The 19,844-nt window shown below is 35.8% G+C and overlaps 1 protein-coding gene across 3 annotated transcripts in view; it reads left to right on the top strand.

Annotated features, from left to right (window-relative positions):
- Positions 1–19,155, top strand: part of HGF (hepatocyte growth factor) — a 57,508-nt gene extending 38,353 nt beyond the window's left edge. For 2 of the 3 annotated variants that reach the window (XM_032106960.1, XM_032106959.1), the window contains exons 9-18: positions 596–723; positions 2,128–2,230; positions 4,046–4,185; positions 6,109–6,147; positions 6,625–6,721; positions 9,447–9,521; positions 10,112–10,258; positions 10,934–11,040; positions 12,916–13,061; positions 15,166–19,155. In XM_032106960.1, the coding sequence (XP_031962851.1) occupies positions 596–723; positions 2,128–2,230; positions 4,046–4,185; positions 6,109–6,147; positions 6,625–6,721; positions 9,447–9,521; positions 10,112–10,258; positions 10,934–11,040; positions 12,916–13,061; positions 15,166–15,336 (1,153 nt within the window). In that variant the 3' untranslated portion in view covers positions 15,337–19,155. Of the gene's footprint in view, positions 1–595; positions 724–2,127; positions 2,231–4,045; positions 4,186–6,108; positions 6,148–6,624; positions 6,722–9,446; positions 9,522–10,111; positions 10,259–10,933; positions 11,105–12,915; positions 13,062–15,165 lie in introns of those variants that run through there. The other variant, XM_032106961.1, reaches the window with a different exon arrangement.
- The last annotated feature ends 689 nt before the right edge of the window (positions 19,156–19,844 follow it).

Raw genomic sequence — 19,844 nt, 5'->3', positions numbered from 1 at the left:
AGATGGGGAAATAAAACTTACATTTAAGAGGTTTGACTATTTCACACAATCTGCAAAAGACATTTAAAGATGTTCCCTTGTGACTTTTACTTTAAAGGTAACAGCTGTATAGAATTTCAACATACACTTTTTTTATTTTCCATGACTCAGTTTCCTAAATGAGTCAGTGATAGTCTACAGCACTCTGTTTCTCCAAACTCAGCAGAGCCATTCAAAGTAGGGAGTTTTAAGCACTTTGGTAATGTTTGTATTTAAAAGCACTTGTAATGTTTTGCAGGTGTATCCAATGTCAGTTGCATGCAAATTTTGATGGAGGATCCTGAATGAAAATATTGTTAATCTTCAAATGAAATCGTATATCCCATCAAAACACATCTGCTGAAAATGAATTTCCATAAACATATTCTTATTACAGTTAATTTTTTTTCTGGACACTGTGTTCTTACTGGCTCCTTATCTCCTTGCACTTGACACTGATCAGTAACACGGAGACCTGAAGGAGCCTGTATTTTTGTTAATTCATAACAAAAACCAGTGGACCACATTGGTGGGTTTAGGTTTTCCCTGCTGTGAGCTAACATATTTATTTTTATAGGGATTTGAGGGAGAACTACTGCCGAAATCCAGATGGATCTGAATCACCCTGGTGTTTTACCACTGACCCAAACATCCGTATTGGTTATTGCTCCCAGATTCCCAAGTGCGATGTATCAAATGAACAAGGTAACAGAGGAAAGGGTGATAATACGATTTTAAGTGAATGCTATACTGTTCCAAACAGCAAGTGGACAGGCTTGAAAACTGAAGAGTTGTATCTGTGTTATACCTATGTAGTTCTGCTATGGTTTTATTTACATGTTTGGGATTCATTGTGGTGTAAATGAGATTCATTTCTCAGTTTAATTTTTGATTTCAGCAGGGAAAGCTGCAACAAAGATTTGATTGGATCTGATTTTAGAGGTGAATCTATGTATCTACTCTACTGTCTTTACATTTCTTAGTTTGAAGGGTGTTTTTCCACAGCTGAGATGATTTCCTTAGTTCACAGTTTATTTATAATTGCATATGAGGTTACCAAAAGCGATTTTTTTTCCTTTATTTTTTCTTGCATGTACCTCCTTGTCTAGAAGGGGTTGATCCTCTGAGTTCTTACTTGACTCTGCCTGTGAGGTTCATTCTGAGTCTTCATGGAAATGTTTTTCCCATGAGGTCTTGCTATTACTGTAAGGAGTAGTGTTGCATCCTGAATGGATGTCAATCATAGCATAAACTGAGGCTAAGACCTCAGACTTATAACCATACATCAGGCTGAATTAACAGCTCCATCTTTTAAGTTTTAGCCAATTTTTCATTTCAAAGATTTGAAAAAGTTGCAGTTGCAAGACTTATCTCAAAGAAAGGATTAAACTTTTATACTCATTCTGTGTTTCTTGTAAAGTATCAATTATCAAAAAGTAAAAATTCTGATGAATATGAAATTAAGTGCTTTATGCAAAATGTCTTTATAGTACTGAACATTTTAAACAATCCTCTTGAAAAGTCTCAAAAAGGCTTGTGATAAAAGCTTATGAATTAAACATGACTTCTGCTGGAGTGAACAGGCAAGTTTTTGAATTACATTAAAATTAAAGTCATGCTGAATTTTTGATTTTGCTGAAGTAATACTTAAGTCTAGAATTATATACTGTTGCCGGTATCTGGAAGATACACAAAGATAAACCGAGTGCCTGTTTTCCGTGGAAGGAGGAATAGGGGACCATTTTTGTTGGATTCGAATAAACTATCTTCTGACAACTTTTAGAATATTCTCTGTGACCCATCTAAATTAATCTTAAACCAACTATTTATCAAAGAAATTTTCCCATTTCAGCTAAATAAGACAAAAATTAAAATGCTACTGTGTTGAGAATGAAGGTCTCAAACAGAAGATTACGTGTGTAAATCTGGAAACAATTTTCTGTTTTTCTTCTGATTTGATTTATACAGTTGTCTGATTAATAGTGTACAGCATTTACTAAATAGAACACTTGTCTTTAATAATTTGGATTACTGATGGAAAAGAAGAATTTTCTTCTCGATGTTGCACAACCACCCTCCACTTTTTTGTCTCAACATTCTTTTTTCCAGATTGTTATCGTGGCAATGGCAAGAGTTACATGGGGAATCTATCCAAGACAAGATTTGGGCTAACTTGTTCCACATGGGACAAAAATATTGAAGACTTACGTAGGTGTGTACATATTAAAAAGAAAGAGATGGTTCAGTGAGTCCTGAATAAATACTGCCTCCAGATGGCAAATCTTTTTCATCTCCGTGGATTCTAAAGTATCCCTTTATGCCCTGGAGTTTTTAATATCTTTGTTTTCCTAATCTTTATTTTTATATTTTTCTCTTTTTCTTCATGTTTAAATATATTGCACGACATGACTTTGTTCGGGCTAACCACTAATTGCTGGCTTTAGGATGTTTATCAGTGTTCAGTTTACTGGCCTATTTTACCCCATCCTTGTCCTTGAAAGTTTGGTGCAATGAGAGGATAGTAGGAATGAGACAGGAAATGGTCATCTCATCAACCTCATCTCATTGCTCATGCTGCTTCAAGGAGGTGGTTGGACTTGAAGTCACCCAACGTCCCTTGCAGCCTGAAATTGACTCTTGAGTCTACAGTCTAGTGACACTGACATCAAATGCCATTAAAAAGACCTGCAATTTCTGTTGTTTATCATTACTTTGGCTTCGTATTCAAGTAGCAGAAATGGCAGGCTACTTTAATTTATTTGTTGAAGTAAAATGAATTAATAGGACTATATATAAAATAAGGGATTCATAAAAAGTTTTGCTATGTATGAGATATCACACACATTAGTGACTGTGATGGAAATGGTTTCCCCTTCATTTTCCTTTAGTTTATGAAGCTGATGCAAATATGTCAGTATTAGCTTTGGTACTTGTTGTTGAGTCACAGTGCTGAACATTTAAGACATTGTCCTCTGGAAGGACTGTGTAAGTCAGGAAATCAGCCTTTGGGGAAGCTGTATTGCAAAAGGCAGACTTCAGTGGTCCTGTCTGGAATCATCACCTGGACTATATGTGTTTCTTCCCACAGATGGTGAGAGAGAGGATACATATTTCAGTGTGCTGCCTGTGCGAGGGAAAGAGAAGTTTAAGCTCCTGCTTTCTGAGAAGCCTGATAATTCTTAGTTTGGTGTGAATGAGACAATATAAACCTACTGGATACTTGATGCAATTGCATTCATCTAATAGAGCACAGATCAGCTTTTCTTTTCTTACTCCCACACATTTTCCATCTGGGAACTTCTTTGGGGAGTTATCTGTCTCACTGCAACAGTTTCCCTGGTTATGGGTGTGCTAGAGGCAGCATGTGTAGTTGGTTATGGACTAAAGAAGCAGTACAGCTGTAACTAAGGAAGCCCATATTCTTGTATCTGACAAGCCAAAAATAAACATCTTCCTCTACTTCAGAGTTTGACCTCAAAATTTCATGTCTGAACTGCTTCATGTAGGTTTGCAACTTAGGTGACATATCACTGCAGTTTGTCTGAGTCATTCATCTTTCTCCTTGCCTGCTGCTCATCCTTGCTAACTTTCTTAGTTTGCCTTTCTTTTGCCTTTGATTTAGCTTTGTAGATTCAATGCTCCCTTATATTGTTAACCTGCAGGAGAGGTGACCTGTGCTCCCTAGAGAGGCCTGGAGATGTGCTGAGGGCATCACAGACACTCTTCTAATCAGTATAACGATCCCTCTTGAGGGTATCTAGAGATTTTAGCTTGAGTGGGAGATCTAGAAGCCTTCCATCTGTCCAGTGGACACAGTGCTTAAAATACCAACCAGAGGAAAGTTAGACCCAGATCCAGCAAATATTTGGGTCTCATCTTCTCTTTGATTTTAACCAGCCCTAAACCCTGACCTGTAGGCTTCTCAATCAGCTAATAATACAATGTAGAGCAAAGCAACATTTAACCTTTGAAAATTTGGGCTATAGTATAAAGCTTTTCAACACTTTGAATTTTTTTTCCCCTGTAGGCATATACAAATATTCAGAGAACCAGATGTTAGTAAACTGAAGAAAAACTATTGCCGCAATCCAGATGATGATTTTCATGGTCCCTGGTGTTACACAGATGATCCTCTTGTTCCCTGGGATTACTGCCCTATTTCTCGATGTGAGTACTTGGTACGCCTCAGGCATTGTCAGCTGTGCAGTCCCAGGGAAGCCACAGTGTCACAAGCATATGCACACCTTACTACTGTCATTTGTGGCAGCAGAAAATGTTTGATTCTATCAAGAATCAATTGTGTGTGACTGAGAAGGAGCAGACAGAAGCTGCTTGTGCAATATATGAACAAGGGGTTCTTTTCCTTGACCAGCTTGGAGATTTCAAGACTTATTTATGCAGCAGGAGCACAAAAGGGCTATTACAGATGGTCAAACATTTTCCAGCAGATCTAGCTATTGAATGAGGGCTGGACGGAGACAAAGAATTGTCTAGCGGTCAGATTGCTGGCTGTGGCCTCAAGAAACCCAGGCAGAGTTATCTTCTGGGCTACAAGCTTCAGAGTCTCTTTGTGTGATCTGTCTTTGTAATGTTAGGATAACTCACTATATATATGCTGAAGTATATATGTGTTATAAAGATTAGATTCTGCTTTGGATGTTTATGGGATGATTTAACTCCTGGCAAGAATTAGGAAAATCATGCCTCCAAAATTGAATGTTTAAATCTAAATAGCTTAAATAAACAGAATTAAGAATCCTAGGGAATTCAGTAATAAACTGATGACAAGTAGAAAAAGATAGTTTTATGCTGAAAAATGTGCAATTCACATTTATGTTCAAAATCTTTCTCTTCAGTTCTTATTTCTAAGTTACTTTGCTGTATGTCTTCGGAGAACACTTAAATGGCAAATCAGGCTTTTGAATGCATGTCTGTGATCTCTAGAGGTTAAGGATAATGTTACACTCATTCCTAGAGGCAATCTGCTGCATTTCCTCATAGTCTGAGCTCCAGAATCTCTAAGAAGTGGTATTTGAAGTCTCAGGTGATATTTTGGCATCTATGTGAAGAGTAAACAAACTGTGCAAAAGGTTATTTGTGTCAATATAAATGAAGAATAACAGCTGAAGAAATATACTTTTTATTCATTTATTCTGAGTTCATTATTTGGATCTGTGAATTCCTAAGGATATATTCTCAGCAAACATTTGGGGGGTATACAGAATTGGTGAGTAGTACATTTCTGCAGTCAAGCACCAGAGAGGGAATATGCCTGTTTTACAATTGTAACTCATATGGACTAGTATTAAGGTACTTTATATATATCTATATCAATATATCTCTATATATGTATATACCTATAGTGTGTGTGTGTATATATATATATGTATATATATATGTATTTGTATAATGATGGAAATCTAGTTGGATGAGACTATTTAAATTTCCTTGTGCAAATTTTCAGCAGCTACACCTGTACCTCTAGCTCATAATGCTGGGTCACTCTGTACATGTCACTGAAGGCAAAAAATTTTGAACCAAGTTTAAACAAACTTGTAACAGGTTTTTTTTTTACTTTGACTAGATGGAAGAACTGAACCAGATTTTGGGGAACATGTTTTGATAAGAATAAGTTTTTGCTGATAGGAACTTAAAATTATTTTTGAATTTTTTTAAGGAATTGAGAATTTCTTTCAGTCTTATTTGGATTTAATCACATGACTTCTAAAGTTCCTGAAAGCTTATAGGAAAGTCATAACTTCATTTTTCAGCATTTGCTTGTTTGAATGAATCATGTAAATTGAACATGATAGGCAGCCTGATATCTTCAGGATTCAGCCAAGAAGAAAAATGCTCAACATTCCTGTTACAAAATCTTTATTTCTTATTTCATTCTATTGGAATAAAATTCTGCCTTCTTTTTAATCCTTATTAAATACTGCTCTTACAGCATATCGAAGAAATCATTTAAGTTTAAAACTTTTTGAACCATTAAAATTAACAATATGCCATTTGTTGTTGAATTTTACTCTATTCAATTTTTAAATGTATTTTAATTTTGTATTATGGCTATCTTATGTGTCTATCTAGGTGAAGGTGATACAACTCCTACTGCAATCAGTTTGGATGGTAAGTAAGTTTGTATATGAACTGTGCAGTGCATGACTATCCTCTAAGTCTAGGCATTTCTTTCCAATTGGGAAACAAGATAAAGGTCAGTTAAAGTTGTAAAAAACCCACCATACAGACTGAGCAAAATTAATTTTACAAGACAAAAATGGGGAATAGTTTTATTATACTCCTTTATCTATTCTCACTGCCATGTCTTGCCAGTGGTGGGATTTGGTAATGAGTTTCAGTGTTTGCTTTTTAACTATGAAAATCTCAAGAAAACTATTTAAATATATGTATTTTATATTCCTTATGGATATTTAAATAGACCTACTCAGCTTCACTGAAGTAGTTTTGATGGCCTAGAAATATATTGCATTAGCACAAGAAAGTTAATCCATAATAAATACTGACGTTCTTGTGGTCCTTACGTGCAACTGTGCAGGTTTCCTACGACTGTTTTTAGTAAAATGTGATCTCTGGACCTGCTTTCAGATACTGCCATTCCTTGTGCCTCAACAAAACATTTGAGAGTTGTAAATGGAATCCCAACACAAACTAACGAAGGATGGGTGGTTAGTTTGACATACAGGTAAATATCACTTTGATTAGAAGGGCAATACAGCTACTAGGATATTCGTTGTAGAACTGTAGAAAGTGTTGACCATAATAAGAATACTTCTACATTGCAGTTAAATTCTGTAAGAGCAGAGAATCAGCATTCCTCTAATGTCAGGTGATGCCATAGTATTCACTCTGCTAGTGAAATACTTTATATGTTCATTATCATCAACTTATACACACGAACCTGCAAAGCACTCATAGTGTTCTGCTCTTGCAATTAGCTACTGCAGACCTTTTCATAACATTGGCTTAGCATTCAGCATTAAACTGTTTATTTTAGAGACTGTTTGTTAGAAAAAAATCAAATTTCAGATCAATATTTTCACTTTGATGGCAGAGCATTTAGTTCTGAAGTGCAGGATTCAGGATTTGTACCTGTGTCAAATTGAGCTTTCTCCTCATGTCATTGCATGAAATTAAAATTTATTTGGTATTTAAAAAAAAAAAAATAAGTAGGAGCTATAAGGAAATCCTTTTCATTCTGTGAAACAAGACCCTGACACGTACAGCTTGTGTATAACACATGTATTACATTATGGCAAATCTTTGCTGCTGTGGAAAAGCCAGAAAACAGAATGGCTGTTTCCTATGTTCTTTACTCTGGTTCATAACTCATCAGCTGGAAGTGTGAATCATTAATTTATAACAGGATATATATCATCCATTGGCGCTGGATCTTCTATCATGAAAAAAAAAAAAACTATAAAAAACCAGCTTCTTTTGTCTGCTGGGCCAGACTAAAGTAAAACTCAATTCTATTAGTTCATGATTCATCATCTCTTTTAAAACTATGTTGTAAAAGAGGTATTAAATGAAAAAAGGGAGGAAAGGAAAAGATAAAAAATTTATTTTCTACATCACTTGATTGCTATAGAAATTCTGGGGTGGTCCTTCCCATCCTTGGTAATCTTTGCATCTTATGAGATCCATCAGATCTAAACCTTTCTGGGAGTGCATCAGATGGCTCAGAAAGAAATTTCTAGAGGAAGATCACTATATTACTAGACTAAGTAACCAGTTAAGTGGGCTAAATCACTACCTGGTAAAGTTAATCTTTGCACTGTTTTAAAAATAGCCTTGATATTTGATGAACTTTTAGGCAGGTAAGGTGAATTACATCTGGGTGCCTAAAATTTAAATAGCTATTGTTAGGGTATTTGAATTTTATGCTATGCAATAAAATTCCATGAAACAGATGAGTTCTTAAATGATTGCAGATCCTTTTATGAATAAGGGATTCCTGGAAAACTCCAGCAGCAAAATATATCTTCAAGTATTACATGTGGGCATAAAAATGTAGTTTTATTTTGTGTTGTTACCAAGGAAGCAAATAGAATATTGTCTGAAACAAAATTTTAATGAATGCTGAACTTTCTGCAAGAAAACCTAACTGTACAGTTCAAAATGGAATTGCTCTGTCTGAATGGTGAAGGCCCAGTGAAACTTAGAAACTATTTGTATTTGGTAACCAAAATCAACCTCTAAATTTTAAATTGATCAATGAAATTTTCTTATAAATCCAACCCAGATTCTGTAACCAAGTATATTTAAGTGCATTTAAATGGATTTCATCTGTTTCATGGAACCAGCTCTAAATTTGTCCCACACTTAAATTTGGAATTAACATTTTTATGTGTACTAATGAATCTCCTAACTCAGATAATGAAATTGTGTATAATAAGATAATAAGTGGTACAAACACAACATGGATGAACATAGTTATACTCCTGATTGCAATATTTTTATAATAAAACATTCTAGAACCTACATTTTAGAAAGACTCCAGCCTTTTGGACCAGATATTTTTCTCATTAACCAAAATAAGATTAAAAAAACTAAAAAGGCAAAGCTCTGTGTTATCCTGCTGTCTTTGAACTCCATATATAGTCTGGTATCTATCCAGTAGTTCTTTGCAAAGCTTTGAACATTTGTGTGATTTGAATTTATAAATTGTGAGATTTTAAGCTTTTCCCAAATTGCTGACAATTCTGATTCACTTTCCGAAGAACTACAGAAAATAAATGTGATTTTGGAGGCACAAAGAAGGAAACTAATTAATCTACATTCCACAGTATTTCTTTTTTTTAAAGAACTGTCATGCTTAATTGCTTTAATTTTACTTGATATATTATGCTTCAGGTTTTCTATAATCACATGTTGAATGTCATACACTGCAGATTGTTTCCAACTGAAGTACGTGGGGACGCAAATCTCATAGGGCTTGTAATCAAATAGGAACTCTCCACCTTGAGGTCAATGCTTTGAATAATACTTACATGAATAATGACCAAATGTTGTTTACATCTGGTGGCAGTTTGGGGACTTGCTTGAAAGTTTCAGTCCAGTTCCTGTTACAAAGAATTGACCTTTTTTTTTTTTTTAATTTTAAATTAGGTGTCTTATTACAAATTCAGCTTTGAAACCACTAAATGAACAGAGTAACTGAATTTGTCTTTCTTTCTGATTTTTGCACATTGGAGTAAAGCTCTCCAAAGTCATGTTACTCTAAGTGTTGAAACTGTAGAGCAAAGGGACGGAGACAAGTTTCCTCATGTTGTCAGTCTGCTACTTTTCACCAGCCAACATGTGTGGGGAACAAAGCACTCTTTAAAATTTTGACTGTGTAGAAACTAATACTACGTTTTTTCGAGGGGTTTTTTTAAACCTTTTTTTCTTTTCTTTTCCCCCCCTAGGAATAAGCATATCTGTGGTGGTACTTTGATAAAGGAAGAGTGGGTTCTTACAGCAAGACAGTGTTTCCCTTCTCGGTACAGTAGTCTGTAGCTTTGCAATATTAAAATCCATCTATTTTCAGGAACTTATCAGCACAACGCTTCTTCAACTTGAACGCAGCAGTTTTCCCTCCTGTTTGGCTTTAACACTGCTTTTTTGATATAAAAGGCCTGTGGGACCTTGGTATTTTCTGTTATTGTTGCTGTAAATCTAGATAGCCCTGGCTATTTTACATGGAGGCATAAATAGATTTTCCAAGTGTCATGGTTAGACAATTGCCTTTTTATGAGAATAATCTCATGCTTCTGCTTAACTGGACAAAATAAAATAGACAACTTGAGTAAATCTAAAAAAGTTCAGAGGTTCATACTGTCCAAGGATTTTAATATTTGGATACTATTATGAAACAAAAATTAGATTTTAGTAACAGTTAAAATTATGTAATGGCTTCAGGCCAAAACCTTACATCCAAGCATGTTGATTTTGGAATAGCAGTTGGCAGCATGGAGCCATTTCTGCTGAAGAGCATTAGTTAAGATCTTCCAGAATAATCATATTAAGCAGAGTTTTTTTAGTTATTTTATTATATAGTCAGCAAAATCATAACCAACTTTCCCTCATTTAGGTACAAAGATTTGAAAGACTACAAAGCCTGGCTTGGAGTCCATAACATCAAAGGAAAGGGAGAGGAGAAGCGTAGACAAGTGCGGAATATCTCCCAGTTGGTATATGGCCCTGCAGGGTCAGATTTGGTCTTACTGAAACTTAGCAGGTTAGTAGCTGCTATTGTGAATTCTGGGATTTTCTTCTGATGGGTGGGATTCGTCCTAAGAGATTTGCAGGTTCATTGCTCTACTGTCTCCAATACTACAGATGCTGTCTCCATGGAGTAAATTTCCAACTGAAAGAAATTTTGCTTGGTATATGCAGAAGTGCAGGTCCATCTACATTACTCAGAAAACAGATGTCACTCCTGAAAAATCATGCCTACACTTTTTTTCCTGATAACCATGTTTAGGTTTGTTGGGAGATTTAAAGAAAACCCACAAAGTACTCACATGGACTAGTATATGGTTTTAATTTATAGAATAAGCAGCAGATTGTAGCTGAGATCCTTGTGTATATATAAGCTTTCAAACTTTCTCCACATTAACAAACCTATATATTCAAATGAAATGCCATCACTACTTACTTTTAAGATTAAAACACAAGTTAAATAGCATAAAAGTGGTGACAGCATTTCAAGAATTTTTTTGACAGTTAGGAGCTGTAGTACAAAAAATAGGTAGAAGAATCCATCATATTCTTCAAAGACAAAATGAATGGAAAAGTATTGGCACAGTTTTTAATTGCTGCGGTCTATAATAGGCAATGTAATTTTTAAAATGCATTTTAGAAGGTTAAGTAAAATCCTTTTTTTTTTTTTTTTTGTTTTTCCTCTTTTCAGACCTGCTATATTGACAAATTTTGTAGAAATAATCCGATTGCCCATTTCTGGATGTACCATTCCAGAGAAGACCAGCTGCAGTGTTTATGGATGGGGATACACTGGATGTAAGAAACTATTTTTAAAAACTAAATGAATACGTTGACAACTTACTTCCTCTTGTCATTATAGGTGAGGCTGCTGGTATTGCCTGATGCCACAGTTGTCCAACACTTCTTGTTATAAAATAGAATTGGGGTTTTTTTTCTAATTTTGTAGATCTCTGAGCCTGTTATCCAAGTTAATCTAATATGAAATATTTTCCACTGGTGTCTCCTTTTTTTGTTATTTTTTCAGTGACAGGAAAAATGATTCAACATTTCAAGGAATGAATGAATTAGAGAAAAATACTGATCTACATGTTAAAAAAAAAAATAGAAGAATTGCTCTGCAGAGTTTTCACAGGGTTTTTTGACAAACTCTTTTTCATCTACTTGAGCAGTCTCTTTCTGTAACCCAAAGCAGGCCTCTGTGGAAACACTAATACAGAAACATATAATTAAAGAGCTTATTAACATGCGCAATAACTGAACTAGGGATGCACAGACAACCCTAAGTCTGGCATTTCCTAACTTTTGAGAACTTGACTTTGCAACCTTACTAATGTTTACTAAACACAGTTTTGTGTGAAGAAAATACAAATATGTGGGAGAACAGACATTTATTTAGTCTAGTAAATGCTATATCTGGCTAATTATGTGTTGATAAAAAGTTAATAGCTGCCAGTTGACAATAATTACTCCAATATTTACTGTGCTCAAATGTTGTTTTGCCACAGACCCTGAGTAAGCAGCAGCAATATACTCACACTGTCCTGGAAGCAGAGCAGAAACTAGGCTGGAATTCTGAGGCTGTCTTCCTTGTAGCCACTACTCTGCCATTTCTTTGTGGGTGGCAATTAATCTGTACCAGCCCTCTCCCAAATGACTGCCTTTGATGTTCCCAGCATGCCCATATTAGCCATCCTCTGGGGGCATCGGCTGTCTGGGGGACAGGGACATCGGGCTGGAGCACAGTACAGCATCACAGGAAAGCTTAGCTTAGGAGAACTGATAAGGAATTTGCAATGCTGTGGAGTTATGTAATACAGTAAATACATAACATCTGTCATCCAAGGACTTTGTGCTAATATTTTATGCACTACTTATTATAATCCTCACAGAATCTCGGTCAGGGAAGGAAGAAGTGTTACATCCACTTTTTTCAAGAAAACAGGATAATAACTCAGTGGAGGGCAAGCTTGGCATTTCTTTTGATGGCTGTGCAGAGAATGGGCAGGTCCAGACCCTTTATTTATCTTTGCAGCTTGTACAGGCTTGTCTTTCAACATGTAGAACAAGAGTAAGCTCCACAGGGCTCCTGCATCCTGACCTTTACACTGATGAATGGAGATTGCACAAGGCTGTGGCTCTGCCCTTGCAGGCCCAAAGTCATTCAGGGTAGCTGAGCCAGCACAGAATAAGAAAAACTCCACTCTATTACAGTCTTTTTCAAGTCACATGTCCTTCCCTAGGCCATGGCAGACACTGTTACACATTAACTCATCTTTAAGGCAGGGAGAAGAATCCTCCATCCACTGATGGAGTGATAACATTTTCAGGCTCTTTTTCTGATTTCTTTGATGTCTGGGCAAGCTGCTGGTGAGCTGTAGAGTAAGCCCAGTTACCCAACCCTTTATTCCAATACTAAAAACTTGTCCAGATATTCTCAGAGAACTGAATAGACATGAAAACCAAACAAATGTCTGGCAAATCCCATTTGCAGAAAATATAAGAAATCCAAAATACAAAACCATGATAATAGTGGGGATAGACAAAAATGTGAGTATTGGAGAGAAAGTACAATAACTGAAATTACATGAATAAATTTATCTAGACTGTATCTTGAAACACTTTTTTTCCCCCTAAAATAGAATAACTTTTTTGTTCTCTTTTTAATTGTAGTAGTTAACTATGATGGCCTTCTCCGAGTAGCAAACCTGTTTATTTTGGGAAATGAGAAGTGCAACCAATATTTCAAAGGGAAGATCACTGTGAATGAGTCTGAAATCTGTGCTGTGGCTGAAACCATAGGTGCTGGGCCTTGTGAGGTAAATATCGCATTTCCTAATACATTTTTAGGATCCTAGCTATTTCTTTCCCAAAAAATAAATTACTGGAGGTTTTTTATTTATTCTCACTGCACTAAACTTTTGCATTGGAAAATGATTTGTGCTGCAAGCGTTCTATTTTATGTCAGAGTACAGAAATTGCTTCAATTTCACTGTGCTACCACATATTGGAAGATTTATGTGAATCTTAAATATACTCATACAACTAAAACACTTCACTAGACTGAGACAAATTTGTATTCTGTATAATAAGGACTAAGGTGAGCTCTGTGGCAGCAATAGTTGTGTGTTTTGATTGAGTAGAAAGCAAAAGCTGGAGCAAATTCACCTTCATATTTAGATGAGGTATTGCATGCAAAGTACATAACAGTCAGTACTCAACAGAGTTGATAAAGTTAGGAAGGAAGGAGAAAGATCCAAAAATATACTGAGGTTTGTATCAGTCAGAAGGCTGGAGCTTTTTGGTCTCTGTAGTCTAGCCTGAGAAACATATTGGTGACGACAGGAGAACTACTTCACTGATCATATGGTTTGATACAGTTGTTTTGCTTAGCACTAGTTTTGATGATAGAGAAAAGACATCTGAGGCGAAAAACTGTAAATAATTTATTACAGGAAGATATAATCTTTTTTTTTCGGTGGAAAATCTGACTGAGGATATCTAGAAGGAGGGAAGTCATGAACATTATTAAGTATTTATTACCTGGAATAGAATTGTTGATTTCCTAATACCGATATTAACCATGTAGTGAAATTTCCCTACCCAAGGGTACTACCAAACCATGGGGAAGAGAGGTCATCTTCATAAAGCTGAGGCTTCTTCCATTTGTTATTAATATTCCATGGGATCATTTTTTGTTGCAAAGTATTTTCTTCAAAAAAAAAAACTTAATTGTAAATGAGGTCTTAGACTTGTCAAGGCTTATAAATGAAACATCTGCATGTAAATCTGCTGGGGATTCTGCACTTTGTTTTTCCCTGCAAGAAGAAATGGACTGAATTAATATTAGCAATCAGTCTTAATCACTGAGCAGTTTCCTGCTCCCTAAGTTCTCCTTTGAAGCTACTTTCCTCAGCAGAGAACAGGCAGAAGAACAAAATCAGATTGGCAGGTGAAACTCCACTCCTGAAAGTGTTTTATGAGCCTCTCTGATGGTGCTGACATAGTTCATTGTTCATGTGGGAACTAGTCTGCCGTCAGTCAGAAAAAATCCCAAACCAAATAAAGGTCAAGCATTGTTGTTGCTCTGGTGATCCAGAGAGAATGCAATGCTAATTGTGAGCTTTCATTTTTTGAAACAATGACTCACTATCTGATATGAGCATTTGCTGTCTAGTTTTGCAGTGGGTTTGCTGGGTCCAGTCTACCTTTAGCCTGGGTAGAAACTGCAGTACCTATGTCCAAGTCCCAGATCTGTGTGATAGTATCTAATTCTGATCTCAGTGGGTCATACTCCAAATTTTCATAGAATGCATGAACTGGTGTATGGGAGTCTGATTCATTCAGAATTAAAAAAAAAAAAAAAAGTTTTAACAACTTATGTCTCAATGCCTAAAAAATATTACCCTTTATTATGTTTGTTATTCTCCCCTGCCTATTAGTACATCTAGATTCTCATCCTAGGGCCTTGCAAGATGATTGACTGAAAGAAAAATACTAACCTGACTTTTTCAGTAGTCTTTGATGCAAAGCCTGTGATCATAACAAAGATATTTATCAGTCAACTCACATTCTGCTCATCTGGTTTATATTTACATAAACAAATATTAGACTTGCAGGTAGCTTAAAGAGGTGAATAAAATCTGGTAGTCTGAAGTCACTAGAATCACATGTAAAGATGGACCACAGAGCTTAATTTGCATGAAAAGGAACAAAATATCAGAGGCCAACTTTGTCATTGGTTCTCATAAGTTCTGATTATGAAAAAGATATTGAAAATTGGTGTATGTCCTGTGTCAAGAAAAACACTATTGCCTGTGTGCACCCTGTCATCACCAAAAGAAACCATTCAGTAGTAGACAGGTGGGAGCTGTGTCTTGAAGCATTTTGAGAAGTGACATTCATTGTGTTCATTTTTCCTAGCGAGATTATGGTGGTCCCTTGGTTTGTGAACAAAACAGGCTGAAGATAGTAATTGGTGTCATTGTTCCTGGCCGTGGATGTGCCATTCAAAATCGTCCTGGGATTTTTGTTCGAGTCTCATATTATTCCCGGTGGATACACAAGATTATGATGACCTACAGAAAACCCTGAAAAACTCAACAACTTCCACTGAAAGATTTTGGACAGCATGTAACTAATGTGTAATGTAAAGATCAACAATTTTTTAAGTACTTGATAGTCAAGTTTGTTGAGCTTCTTTTAATATTTATGGGTGTTTTTGGTGTTTTTGTCTATCAGTGTTGTTTTATAAATGTTGGAGTGACTTACAATATATGCAAGTATGATGACATATCTCCTGAAGATACTTGAATGGATAAACAATTTTGCAAAGACATTATTACTGGATGAAAAATGGTTTTGTAGAAATAGATCATATGACCTCTTTTATGCTGCTCTTCAGACTATATTAGAAGGAGAAACAAATTATAGTTCTACTTAACACATCTTATTCTTTCTATGAGCCATATATTTCTCTTCATATATGACAAAAGCCCTACTGAGAGATATATGAATCTGTGAAGGACAGCATTTATGATCATATTTCTCTTTCCCCCTTATAAGAGGTCAAAGATTTCAGTATTTTATTAAAAAATAATATCTTTAGTAAGTAACCTTTTCATTTTTGATGGACTTTGACAAGCCTGCCATAAGCAGAGTTCTCATAGAAGTCACTACCACTTTCTTTTACACAGTGCTTACAGACTAGTTCTGCACTTGGTTCCTTCACTGTATATGTGGTCCTGTAATAGATATCTCAAACCCCATTTGGGTTAGCAAAATATTGATCATTTTGACCCAGAAATAACTGTGGATTTACAATGCTAAAGATAGTTTGAAAAAGTAATCCTGGTTAGCTATTGGAAGACTTTAGGCATTAAAAGAAATTTAAATCAAATATGCCCAAATCTTTCTAAACAGAAAAGTATTAAAAATTCTCTGGTTCTAGTTATTTCATGAAACTCTGCATTTACAGCAGGAAAAAGAACAGTTGAACCTGGCACCTGGCTGAGAGACTTAAGACTGGGAAAAGTAAGTTATACATTAATAGTTGAGAACTTCAATAAAACCTTAACTAGATTTGGATAAAATTCTTTCTTTTGTATAATTCCTTTCAGGATAATAAAACAATTGCAGACATTGATATGATCTTTTATTTAATATGGACAACATCACCAATAGTTTTGTTGCTTGTTTCCTGCCTTTGTATAGGACAACCATTTTCCTTTATGCTGACAGGGAAAAAAAAAAAAAAAAAAATCATCATCTGTGAAAAGTGCTTGTTCTCCTGTAGGCACTTAGTTTTATGTCTGGAAGTATTGTACAAATATGTTGTTATAGGTGGCACTGATTACCCTTTAATTTCTGGAAAATTGATACAACATATATCCAATCGCTAGTTTTACTACTGTACATGTAATTGCATAAATAACAGCACTGTTACTTCACTTGTGACTGTGTAAATTGAAAATGTTTCCAGCAGCATTTGGTCTGTGTATCACACCTAACTACATAGCCATGAGGCTGACACCATGGTGTATACGTACAAAAGGACATTTCACACAGAAGATGCAGGGTTGAATTCTGTCCTGTCAGAAGGCAACCACTCCAGGGGAGCTGTCTTGGGAGACAGGCCTCATCTTGACTCACCAAATTTTCTTCAGTAGTGCACTTTGACTTCAACGGGACTCACACATTCTTACATTTCCTGGTGAGCTGGGATGAGTTTCAGCCCATGCTTAAGTGGCTTGGCTTGCTGATATTTGTGTCACATATCCAGTGGATTCTACTGGCACATAGGAAGAAGTCTTTCAGCAAGCAGAGCTTCTGAAATTCCTCCTGATGTAAATAGTCTCTTTGGACAAGATATGACCTCTCTGTACAGCAGATTCAAGGTTGTGGATGCTACGCAGACAGTCTGTCTCGATCTATTCTGGCCACCTCTGAAGGTTTTATGCTCCCTTTGACCTCTCTTAATCACAAGGCCTAAAGAGAGCAGAATTTAGCCTGTTGTATTTACACTTTATTATTGTCATGTAGGTGAAGAGTGTATTCGTACTAAGTATATACTGACCATATCTTATTGAAAGGATTACATTTTTGAGAGAGACTTTTAAAAAACTCCAAGTGAGTTTTGTTCTCAGCCACAACTAGAATGTGGATAAAACATACAATTCCATGTTCACTCTTTGTAATCTAAGAATTGTTATGTGTTCACTGTATTATATTTGCAGGAATTTTGTTATGTCTAGCTAAAAAAATCGAATCCTAAAATATTTTAGTTATAAGCTTCTGCTGTGCAGAAGACTATGATTTTTTTATATATATATCACACACACACATATATATATATATGATAAAAATACTGTTTTTTGTTAGACAATGTGTAAGGATTTTTACCTGTTTGTTCTGGGCAGTGCCTCAGTAAAATAAATTGCGCAGAGTTGATGCTCCAGAACTTAACAAGTTTGTATGCACTTGCTTACTGGGTAATTATGCTCTCCCTATCTCAGAATGGAGGGCACCTGAGATCCTGAAGAGCAAGGGAAGAGAAGAATAATGATATGTGGTAATGAATCTGTACTTCATTTATTCCTGTGAATATTTCTTGTTGGTACCAATGGTACCGTACCAGGCAATTGTTATAACTACAGGACTCTCTTAAGAAAGGAAACTCTATAGATATTTTTTCACTATTCTAATATTTTTTCTCTCTGCTATAACAAGGGAACCTGAACTACATCTAAATTGCTGAAAAGCCTCTTACTAACTTCAGTGGGATCTGAACTTTACTTCGTAAATGTGATTTTAATCAGGTTAGAATAAAGGGTACAGAACTTAAATTCTAATTTAAGGACATTCTTAAACTCTGTTTAATTTCATTCTCATTCTTCTTGCTGTAACTAATCCTTGATCTCTGAAAGGTGTAATGTCTGGATATAAAATCTTGGAATTGAAACCTAAGAGCTGATTTTGTGCAACTGAAGTTAGTTTAACTTAATTACTGTTTTCTTTGGGCATTGGAACTGGCTTCTTCCTTTTATTAAAGAAAACATTTTTCCCTTAAAAAAGTTTTTTCCCTTATCTCTTTTTCTCTCACAAACCTCATGACCCTCAGAGAACAATGTAGCTCTCATTGGGAATGTACTGGTCTAGATTTTTGCTGCTACTGCTGAAATCTTCTTTAGTTTAAGATTAAAATTCTCTGAGGCATTCTGCAATCCCTTGCTGCAGGTAATGCCAATGTACTTGACAGAGCTACTCACTTGAGTTAGAGCTTTTCAAACGAGGGTCCAAATATATTTCTAGGGGTCAAAATCTACTCAGGCAAAATGTCCCTTGAATTCAGTGAATGTGATTGTCAAAAGAGCAGGGCCTAAGAGTTGTTCAGTGCTTTTCCACATGTATCCTTGTACACAGATTCTCAGCTCCAAGGCAACTTCAGCAGGAGTTGAGGCTTTGTCATCATCCTTCTGGAAAGCTGGTTGTAAACCAGCAGACACCCATGGAGACTGGGTGAAGCCTATTGGATTGGTTGCTTACCCTTGTCTCCTTATCAATTATTTTCTTCCTCCCTCATGTGCACTGGTATATTACTGTTTTTGAATGTTGGGGCTGCTGGCAGGAAGTGACACGGCTTTTCACCCTAAAATTTTCCAGTGTTCCTTTTTAAATGTACACTTGGGCATTTATGTATGGTGTTTTGTTGCATGGGATCTAACTTCAGGGAGCTGCCTGTGGAGTTTAGTGTATGATAAAAGTATTTTTTCTTATTTAAGTGAGAAAAAGAATGCTCCCATTAAGTACAACTTGCTGAATGCCTAATGAAAAAGGAACACTGTGGTTATAACTTGTAATACAAATCTTCTGTAATTAACGACATCTTCGTTAGTTAATAAAGTTGGTATTTTTGTAACCTTGTTTACTCTTATTATTCTTAATAAAGTATTTTATAAAAAACAACAACTTAATTAGCATTATGTTTCTTATTGGAAGAAGGTCAGAACCCCACAGCGAGTTTCCCAGTTTCAATTCCAGTGAGGGATTTTAATGTGCAGAGTAAGGAGGGCTAGTGTTTAAAGATCCTCATGTGTCCAATTGCAGAATTGAAAATAAAATGAAAGAAAGAGCCAAATACATGGTGATCTTGTTGAGACTTCCCAAGATCTTTCTGACTGATTTCTGCACTGAGAATGGTCTAAGCATATTATAATGAGAGTGTATTTGCAGTGGAAAGGATGTACTCAAGCTAAACATAAATATTTTCCAAGAGTTTTTAGTTCCTTGCAATTTCAGTATGAGAGGCTTGGAATTTTACTTATTTATATAAATATACTTTGCACTTCTGGAAAGGGGTCCCCTCTCAGTATCACTTAGTACTACTGATGGTACAAAAGATGATGCAAAGAAGAGCATTAACTTGCAACAAACCTTGAGGCTGCTGCTACACTCAATACCACAACCAGCCAGCAGCTACTAGAAAAGGAAACAAGCAACACTCTTACTAGCCCCACCAGATCAGTGCCAAGTATTATTAAACTTGTATAACATCAGAGCATTCTGGTGAGCTCAGAAAAGGGACAGTAAGTTCATTATTTCTT

The sequence above is a fragment of the Corvus moneduloides genome, chromosome 4 (assembly GCF_009650955.1).
Source record: "Corvus moneduloides isolate bCorMon1 chromosome 4, bCorMon1.pri, whole genome shotgun sequence".
Taxonomy (NCBI): domain Eukaryota; kingdom Metazoa; phylum Chordata; class Aves; order Passeriformes; family Corvidae; genus Corvus; species Corvus moneduloides.
The sequence above is the reverse complement of the archived record's forward strand: the minus strand, read 5'-3'. Positions and strand labels throughout refer to the sequence as shown.